At 63.1% G+C, this 9,361-nt stretch overlaps 1 protein-coding gene across 13 annotated transcripts; it reads right to left on the reverse strand.

Moving 5' to 3' along the window:
* Positions 1 to 423: 423 nt before the first annotated feature.
* On the reverse strand, positions 424 to 8,750 carry Ppp1r26 (protein phosphatase 1 regulatory subunit 26). Of its 13 annotated transcripts, none has more exons than XM_046465602.2 (6): positions 8,667 to 8,750; positions 7,700 to 7,814; positions 7,284 to 7,372; positions 6,639 to 6,747; positions 5,746 to 5,868; positions 424 to 5,563 (listed from the first exon to the last, which is right to left on the reverse strand). In XM_046465602.2, exon 6 carries the CDS (start codon positions 5,504 to 5,506, stop codon positions 1,847 to 1,849), a length of 3,660 nt encoding a protein of 1,219 aa, XP_046321558.1. In that variant the 5' UTR covers positions 5,507 to 5,563; positions 5,746 to 5,868; positions 6,639 to 6,747; positions 7,284 to 7,372; positions 7,700 to 7,814; positions 8,667 to 8,750; the 3' UTR covers positions 424 to 1,846. The 13 variants fall into 13 exon arrangements, with proteins under 13 accessions (XP_046321558.1, XP_046321560.1, XP_046321559.1 ...); XM_046465604.1 differs by lacking the exon at positions 8,667 to 8,750 and adding an exon at positions 8,446 to 8,540; XM_046465603.1 differs by lacking the exon at positions 8,667 to 8,750 and adding an exon at positions 8,254 to 8,355.
* Between the last annotated feature and the right edge of the window lie 611 nt (positions 8,751 to 9,361).

Genomic DNA, 9,361 nt, shown 5'->3' on the forward strand with positions numbered 1-9,361 from the left:
GTGCCTGGCCTGTCACCGGAGGCAATGCCACACCTGCACGGGCCTGTACCTGTGTCTACTCAGGTACACGCGCCTACCTGTACACGCGTACCTGCGCCTACCTGCGTGCACACGTGGGACGTGTCGATCACAGCCGACGGCAGTGTTTTAGAGGTGCCGTCTCCCCAGGGTGGCAGCAGCTCCAGCCTGCGCTGTGCGGGGGCCTTGGTGCAGAGGACTCCAACCTCCAGTGAAAGCGAGCCGGGCTCCTGGGTGAGGGAGAGGCTGGACAGTGGCCTCGCCAGGCAGGGGCTGGCAGCAGAGTGGAGAGGACCTCAGGGCTAAGTGCAGGGTCCGGCCCCTCAGGGTCCTCGCGCCAGCACACGGCACAGGCCAGGCCCTCGCTTAGACTGCAGTGAGGACACACCACATGACCACAAGAGGTGACTTGTTGGTGATGCTTGATTTATTCATTAAAAAAAAGTTCTTATGTACAAAATGAGCTGATGTTTGTATCCAGGAGTTAAAAGCACTCTTTAAAAAGTTAAATAAAAGTCAGGACATGGATTACATGGAGCACTTAAATGAAGGAACACGCCACAAGGAAGCTATCACACGCACATCGGGATGCTCAGGACCGCGGCTTGGCCCAGCCGAGGCTCACCCTGGGTGGGGTCTGCCCCTGGGCACAGAAGTGGGTTCCTATTTACACCCGGGGATACAGGGGGTGTAGAAGACTCACATCCACGTTAGAGTACCAACATCACCGGCTAACGGTACACCGCCTCACAGCTGAACCCGAGTCGCAGAACTTGGGGTGACTGGAGGACATCAGTGGCCAGCATGGCCTGTCCCCACAGTGGCCATGGGTACCTTGGTGCCACAGGGCAGAAGGTGAGGAAACCAAGGCAGCAGCATCACTTGGCCTTGACCCAGGGACCAGAGGCCATGGCCTACAACCAGCGCCCTTCTGCCCCAGGAGGCGGGCTGCAGGAGGTCATCAGCAGCACTGGCTCAGCCACTGGTCAGACCCTGACTGGCTGCAGCTCCTGGACGGCAGGTATGGAGGTATGCAAGGCTTGTCCCCAGCACTGAGCTCTGGCCAAGGTGTCTGGGGACCAAACCACCTAATTGCTGTGCTTATTCACTCGTGTGCACAAATCAAGAAGGACAGTTAAACGCTCATATGGTGTGATCTCTTAGACCCACGATCGAGAGGACAGAACTCTCCAGGAAAAGAGATTTAGATGTTAGAATCACCTGGTGACTGCAGGAGCCTGGACACTGGAGGACTGGGCTGCAGAGTGTGCCACTGTCTCAGTGGGGTCTCACGAGGCCAGGACTGGCCGGTCAGTTCACTTGCTGGCCACTGTGCTTTGAAACATTTTACTGACCCAAGCTGTGATGGCAGTGTTGAGAGGAACTGCTCTGGCTGCTAAGGACCAGTGGGTTCTTTATTGAAAGCACTATTCTGGGAGCTTCGGACAGACAAGGGCATTTCAGGGCTTCCCAGAGGGTGGCCACTGCCTCCCCAGGCTTGAACATCTAAACCAGCAACTGGCTAGAGTCCTGGCCAAGGTGACCCTGGCTGTGACAGTAAGAACCAAAATGTGTGCTCACCTGCGGCTCCATGCAGACCACAGAACGCTGCAGTTAGGAACACCCTTCAAAGTCAAGACGACATTTTCCAAAAATATTTTTTACAGCACTTTAAATAATTTACAAAAAGCTACAAAAATCATATTTACCAGGACACGTCTGTTAAATAAGCCTCCTGTCAGTGTACACATGTACAGCGCTATGCACAGGACGCTGGCTGCACTCTGCTGCGCACGTGGCTCTGCACAGGGGCGGGCCAGGCTGCGCGTCACAGCTTGAGGGCTCTGCCCTTCACCGCTGAGCCGCGGTCCTCCAGGGAGCTGTCGCTGAACTCACTGGCATCGCTGCCCAGCACCTCCTGGTCCTGGTCATCCCTGGCCACCACCCTGTGGCCATACCTCAGGCCCAGGAGGCCTTCCTCTGAGCCCAAGTTCCTCTTGTCCTGCACACCGAGCCCTGCCCGGGCCTTCCTGCTTGGCCAGTGCCCACTGTCCTTCACGAGCAAGTGTGGGCTTCCGAACACGGGGCTGTGACCAGCCTGGGTCTCTCTGAAGGCCGAGAAGGACGGGCCCTGCAGAGGCAGACCCAGGTGAGGACTGAAGAGGCCGGCCTGCTGGCCTCCCCAGGGGACGCTCTTCCCAAAGTGGAACAGCTGGGTGGACAGCAGGGGAGAGAAGCCTGGAAAGGACAGGTTCTTCCTGGGGTCCAAGGTGAGGCTGTGCGGGACCCTGGCCTGCCCCTGGGTCCCCTTCTCTTTCTCACCCCCAAGGCCCCCGGTCCATGCTGAACTCCGACCTTCTGAATTCAGTGACCATGGGCTGGGCAGCCTGCTGTGGTGGGCCAGGTCACTCCAGGGGAGGGCCAGCTGGGCCTGAGGTCCCGGGCTAGGGGACAATAAGCTCCGGCTCCCATAGTTGACATGAAAGGTTCCCCCGGAGCTTCCGGTCTCAGCTCCTGCTGTGGCACAGCTAGGCAGCTGACCAAAAGCACTTCCTGTGGCTGCGGGCTCAGCGCGGGGCGGGCTCTGGTCTTTGTGAACATAGACATTTCTCCTACTGGCAGGACACCCTTTGGCAGAGGGGTTCCCACTGGCACTCCTAGGCAGTGTGGGCTCACACCTGCCTGCGGCAGCCGGGTGGTGGGAAGTGTGCTCGGTGCGGGCTGCGCCCTTCCCGCCGGGGATGAAGAGGCTGGGGGCACCCGGTCCCCCAGCCTTCTCTGTGCCCCTTAGTCCTTCAGCCAGTGGAGGGCCGCCCCTGGCCCTCTGGCTCCGTGTGCACACGCCGGGCTGCAGACCGGGGGCCAGCTCCTTCCTGCAGGGCGCCTCCGGCCGGGCTGGGCCCCCTCCTTGAACTGCTGAACTGCTCACGGACTCCTTAGCCTTTTCTGCCAAAAACTTTCTGATCTCCAGTTCGATGCTGTCGTCACTGTCCACTGAACTGTCCTCAGACAGGAAGCTGGGGGCAGAGCACACATGGTCACGGGCTCCTGTTTCCTGGGAGAATGGAGTCCCTTCGGGCGGTCTCCTCCTGGACTGCAGAGCTGGGGCTGCGTCCTTGCCCCCCAGCTTCCTCCCCCCTGCTGGACCACTGAAGGCACCGGGCGGTCGTCTCCCCAGGCACGCCCTGCTGTCCCTTCTGGACGTGGACAGGCAGCTCCTCAGCACCCGCGGGCCTCTGTCCTTCCAGGCTCTCGGGAGGCCTCCCAGCGTGTGCACCAACCGTGTCTCGGGGGTGCTGAACCTGACCTTCTTCCTGCAGGCTGCCCGGGGATCCCTGCACCTCCTCTTGAGCTTCCGCTTGGATCTCAGCAGGTCCTTGATGGCCGTGTCGAGGTCCTCGTCACTGTCCAGCGAGCTGCTCTTGTCCTCGGAGCTCTCTCTCTCACCAACGCTCCTCCCTTCTCCTGCCTTCCCCTGAACCCCAAGGCCTTGCGACACGCAAACGTCACTGAGCAGGAAAGGCCTGGAGGGCACAGGCTGGCTCCTGGCCTGGCACTCCCTGTCCGGGGCCTCGCTGGCGTTCCCCTGGCTGGGGGGGTCCTGCCCACTGTGGCCAGGCTGAGCCTGCCCCTGGCTGCGGTCGCCGTCCTGGGCACTGTCTTTCACCTCCCTTGGTTTCTTGGGGGTGGACATCCTCACGGCACTGGCTCCACCTCTGCGTTTCCTTCTGCAGCTCAGGGGCAGGTCTGGGGGTTTAGAGAGAGGGGCCTTGGGGACACTGGTCTGGCTGCTGGGGCCTGGTGGGGAGAGGGGGCCTGGGGTGGGCTGTGGGCAGCTTTCGGCTCTGGCCAGCAGACTTCCTGACTGTGCCTTCAGAGCCAAAAACGTTCGGATCTCCTGCTCTATGCTGTCGTCACTGTCCACAGAGCTGCTGTCCCCATCAGAGCGGGAAGGCACGTTGAGGGAGCAGAAGGGGGGGCCTACAGACGTGGGCCCGCTGCCACCCTCCACAGGCGCCGGCAGGATGGTCTTGGAGATGTCCAGGATGGCTTCAGCGCACATCAGCTCGGCCGAGGTGTCTGCACGGCCCGAGGCCCGTTCCCAAGGCCCGCTGCTGGTGGCGGTGCCTGCCGGAGGTACGGCAGCCCTGGCATCCCTGGGTGCCTTGGAGAGGTGGTCGGAGTCCAGGCCCCCTGGGCTGGGGTCTGTGGCCCTGGGGACCGCCGGCTTCCTCCTGCTCGGAGTTCTCCTGGGTGTCTCGGGGAAGGCACTTCTCAGTGAGCTGCCCGGGCTGCTGGCGGGAACGTCGGGCCCCTTCTCCTGGCTGAGCTGGGCTCCTGGTGGCGGGTCCCCGCTGGCCTCCTTCCTGGTCTTCTCCAGCTGATACAGCTGGATGGCCTCCTCGATGCCATCATCACTGCTGGAGTCGGAGGCCTCGTGCTGGGGGGCCACAATCCTGCCACGGCTGCCCCTTTTTCCAGCTCCGCAGTTCCTCTTGCCCCCGCCCCTGCTCTGTGCTGCCTGGGGCTTGGGGGCTGCAGGCCTTGTGCTGCCCGGGTTCTCGGGCTCAGTGGCGACTTTCGGCCTGAGGCTGCCGGGCGCCGTGCTGCCCTTTGCTGACCTGGGAGGTCTGCGGAAGACAAACTCCTTACAGGCGCCCATCAGACTGTGGCGGGGCGGCGCCCTGACGGGGGGCTCCTGGGTGGGTTTCAGGGTGGATCGGGCTGGACTTTCGCTGGGGTCTGTGCTCTTATCCACAGGCCCGTCACACTTCTGGTTTCCGTGTTGCCTTTTCTCATTCAAAAACTGCTCTATTTCTGCCCGGATGCTCTGCTCAAAGGAGTCCTCGCTGCTCACACTGACGGGGGAGGCTGAGCCCTGGTCCCCGCCGGCCTCCCCAGGGCTGCCAGGAACACTGCCTGACACCGGGGCAAGTTTTGGGGGACACAGGGCGGGCGGGGTGCCACCGTGTGGAGGCTCTGGTTTGCCTCTGCTGCCCCCACCTGCGGCCCCGCCAGGCTGGGCCCCCCTGGGCATGGGCTGTGCGGCACCACTCTTGGCCTTCAGGTACTCCTGGATGGCCTCCTCAATGTCCCGGTCCACAGAGTCATCACTGTCGGAATCCAGCGCCAGCGGGCCAAGGCTGGCAGCTCCCTCCTCGGCTGGGGGGTGGCGATGGGCAGCAAGGCCACAGGGAGCAAAGGCAGGTGGCGCGCTGCGCAGGGCAGGGTTGGCAGCCAGCCTGCCCTCCCGGCACCCCTCCGCCCGCTGGCTTCTCTGCGTGGCACGCTCATCGTGCGTGCCCAGGGCGGCGTCACCGCGCTGCAGCGTGCTGATGACCATCTGCACCCTGGCACTCACCGAAGCTCTGGCGACAGCCTCTTCCGACTCTGAGAAGCACCGAGGAAACCTAAAGCTCCCCGGCGGGCCGAAGGCCTCCCATTTGGACTGGAGAGCGACCACTGGAGGGGCGTTCATGAGGAACATCCTAGCAGACGGGTGGGGCTCAGGGGGACCGCGCTGTGTTCTCCTTGGGTTCACATCCTGGGACAAAGAGAGCACAGGGCACAATGTCCAGGGACCAGCTGCACCAGCTGCCCCGGGTTCCTCCACTGCAAAAGGAAGCATTTCTTCCCTCTGGGCCAGGCCTGCTGAGAACACCCAGAAAGAAAATGCCCCCCACTCTGTCCTGCCTCCCCCTCGAGGAGGACTGAGGTTTTACTTACCTCAAAAGATTGTCAGGAGGTGCTGGTGTGACCAAGTCCCGTACGTTAAAAAGAATGACTATGACAAATCCCGGTAAGGGTGACTTCACAGGAAGAGTCATTCTTGGCAGGACCACCTCACTCCTGAAACAGAAAGGTGTGTGCCGTGAGCGGCTCAGAGACCGCTTCCCCAAGCTTCTTCCAGTTACTTCTACTAAGACCAAGACATCAAATGTACGTCTGCTGGACGGTCTCAAGGACCCGAATCATTGTTTTAGCTACTTAGCAGGCTAGCCGCCCCAAACACCGTCTCACGCCCTCTCCACCCCCGCAGTCACTCCCCGGTCTCGGGGTCTCAGCTGAGCTGCTCCCAGCAACACTCTGAAGGCCAGCTCACAGCTGGCCTATTCGCAAAAGGTCAGTCCCTGGACTGCCCTACAGAGCATGATGTGACCTGGGTGGCCAGTGACAGAGCATGATGTGCCCTGGGTGGCCAATGATGGCACGGCTGATAATTCTGACCCCATCTCCAAACTGAGTGCAGTGAGGTTCAGATGCACGGGAGGCCCACCGCAGACACTGGGCTCCCTCAGAAGGGTGCTAGGAAGCCATCACCACCCTAGGCCTCAGGAGCTGGGTGGGCTTGGCCTGCACCTTCCTTGGCTTCCTCTGGATCCTGTGTACCAGCTTTCTCGGTTTAGCTGGGAACGTCCTTCCCACAAGCATGTGATCTGGTTGTTTACACACCACACACCTTCCTCAAGAGAGGGGGGGCCAGGCGCCACCTCCCAGCAAAGGGGCAAGCGGTGGGAACCGGCAATCAGAGGGCATGCCAAATTCAGAACTGACTCACTTGCTATTACCAATCTGTGCTCAAAAAGTGAAACTAAAACGGAAGAATTTATTGCAATTACTTGAAATTCTCTTCGAGTCCAGGCTCCCGTTCAAAGGCTTCAAGGCTGTCTTCGTCACTCCATGCTCAGGGAGAGGTGCCCTCTGCCAGCTGCTTGAACACACATTCCACTACCAGAATTAGGAGAATCAGAGACAGCTAATTCAGAGACTGCAGCTACAGTTCATAAATATTTTTCTGGAAAGACTTATCATTAACTTAAGAGCTCAGAGTTAAGTTCTGGAAGAACTTACCTTGAGACATTAATCACAGCTACTTTACAAAGCTCTGGGAGCTGAAAATGGGTGCATGAGCTGACTAGTGGCTCTCAAGTTCTGGTGTCCACTACAGCCCTATTTCCCCCAAAATGTCGCCTCTGGAGAGGTCCCCAGAGGAAGCAGTGGTAGGGGACAGAAGACAGGGCTGGGCTCTTTCACTGGGTAGGGGGCTTGTGCCCACTCTGCTGTGGACATTATTCAAATTGCCAGGACAAAGCCACAGAAACGACAAAACATTTGCATGAGCCCTGGGCTGTGAAGAGTCTAAACCAAAAACATTAACTCCTTAAATAGCAATCCTGCCTTAACAAAGGGGCCCAGGGAGGGTGGGACCCTGGGGCGCCCTGATTTCCACTCCAGATGCAAAGCTGCAGCAGGGAGTCACCCACCTCTATCAACCAGTTTACAGCTTGTAAGTGGTGCAGACAGAGCCTGGTCGCCCAGGGAAAAGTTTTCTGAGTTCTCCAACTACTTAGTCCTAGAAGGTTAAAAAGCCAAGAGACGAGTCACCTCAAGAACTCCGCCAAGGTGAGGTGAAGTGTGGCTTGGTCCAACTGCTGCCATGCACCCAAGGGCCCTAGAAACTGGTCTCTAAGTGACTGTAGGGACACTAGCACCTGCAGGCCAAAGCCACCTGGTGTCAGATTTAAGAGCCAGTGGAAGGCATCTGGACATCCTCCTGGTCTAGACACCCACGCCCTGGAGAGAACGAAGCCACACTCAAGCCCTGGCCACCTAACTAACTCTGTCCTCTACCTTCCAGAAATGCCCCCACACCAACACCGGGCTCAACTTGTGTTCTTACCTTCCAGGTGGGGCTTTTCCTAGGGTTAGGGGAAGCCAGGGTCTGCACGCCGCCAGAGAGGAGAGGAGGAGCCCATCTGCGAGGGGGCCGCGGCAGGAGGGTCCTCTCCACCAACCTGAAAGGGGCGGGGCTGGAATTCAGTTGTAGCCGGCCCGAAGCCGAGACCAACCGGATCGCAACCCGCGCCCGGCCCCCAGCAAAACTGCAGCGATCCCCGAGCCGGGCCGGAGGCGGGGGAACCTCTGGCTGCTCCTGCCCCGCACCTCAGCCTCAGCGCCCGCTACTGGGCTCGGCTCGCCGCCCCGGGAGCCGGAGCAGCAGTCTGGCCCTCGGCCTGGGAGGCGCGGAACCTCCCCCGGGAGCGTCAGGCCTCCCCGCAGGTCTGCGCCCCCGCGCTGCGTTCCGGGCTGCGAGGCTCGGAGCCTGCGGCCCGGAGCTCGGCTCCCTCCCGGAAGCTCCGCCTGGCGCAGGGCGTGAGCGCTGCCCTGGGGGCCGGGCAGGCCCGGGTTGCCTCGGTCCCCGAGCGCCGCGGGCCTCACCTGCGCCTGACTCACCTGGGCCCGGCCGGCGCCTGCCGGCTCCCGAGGGACGCGGGGCGCGCGCAGGGGCTGGCGGGCGCGGGAGCTGCCTCCGGGGGCCGCGACCCGAGCCCGGGCGGGGACCCGCCCCCGAGCCCGCCCGCCGCGGCGCCCCCTCCCGCGAGCCCCGCCGCCCGCCGCGGCCTGCACGGCGCCGCCCCGCCTCACCTCCGCGGCCGCCCGCCGCGCCTCGCGCCCCGGGAAGGCGGCCGGCCGGGAGGAGCGCTCCGCCCTCGGCCCGGCGCCGGGAGGGGCCGCGGGGCGTCCGGCGGCCCGCGCCGCCCCGCGCGCCGCCGCCCCTCGCCCGGGCGCGCCGTGGGAAGCGCGGGAGGGCGGGGCCGGCGCGGGGGCGGGGCGACCCCCCCAGCCGCCCCCTCCCCGCCACCTACCCGCGGCGGCGGCGGCGGCGGCCGCGCTCCGGAAGCCGTGCCCGGTGGCTGGGCATCATGGGAATGGCACGGCCGAGTTCCGGGGGAGGCGCGCGGCCCGGCCGGACCCCCGCCCGCGAGAGCGCGCCCACCTGCCGCCGCGCCGCGCCGGGGCCGCCAGCACCCGCGCCACCCCTGCCGGGGCCCGGCCGCGTGGGCGCGCGCCGCGGAGTGCACTGGTGGTGGGCCCGGGCTGCCTGTCCCCGGCCCCCGCTCTAGTCAGACCTCCGCGCGGGGACCCGGCCGTCGCGCTGTCCGCCGGGTCCTGGGCCCGGGCCTGGTGTGCGCCATGCGCCGAGTGCGCGCAGAGCGGGTTGGAGGTCTGGCGCTGCGAAGTCCACCAAGGCGAGGGGTGTGGCCGTGGAAGAGCCCGGGGAGGCCACTTGACTGTCGTAGTTAGTACTGTCCTAAGCTGCCGCGTTGCTAGGCGCTGCTTCGTGTCCCGGGTGCCTGGCACCTGCCCAGCCCGGCCTTCCCTTTCCGCAGGCTTCCAGAGATGCCGTGATGCGCTGCGCAGGTCTGCACAGAGCTAGAGTTGAGCCTGGCCTTCTTGTGCTGGAAGCCTTCTGCGGGCGCCCCCCACGCTGCCGCTGCCTGGGCTGCCAGGCCCCCAGCTGTCTTCTGCTCCCTGTTGCTGAACGCTTCTGTGTCGCGCT

The sequence above is a fragment of the Marmota monax genome, unplaced genomic scaffold, assembly GCF_021218885.2.
Source record: "Marmota monax isolate L192 unplaced genomic scaffold, Marmota_monax_Labrador192_F-V1.1 WCK01_AAM20220418_F8-fsc00167, whole genome shotgun sequence".
NCBI lineage: Eukaryota > Metazoa > Chordata > Mammalia > Rodentia > Sciuridae > Marmota > Marmota monax.

Bases quoted from the DNA above. Each gene is read 5' to 3' on its own strand.
- Ppp1r26 (XM_058585945.1), bottom strand. From the start codon at position 5,506: ATGTTCCTCATGAACGCCCCTCCAGTGGTCGCTCTCCAGTCCAAATGG.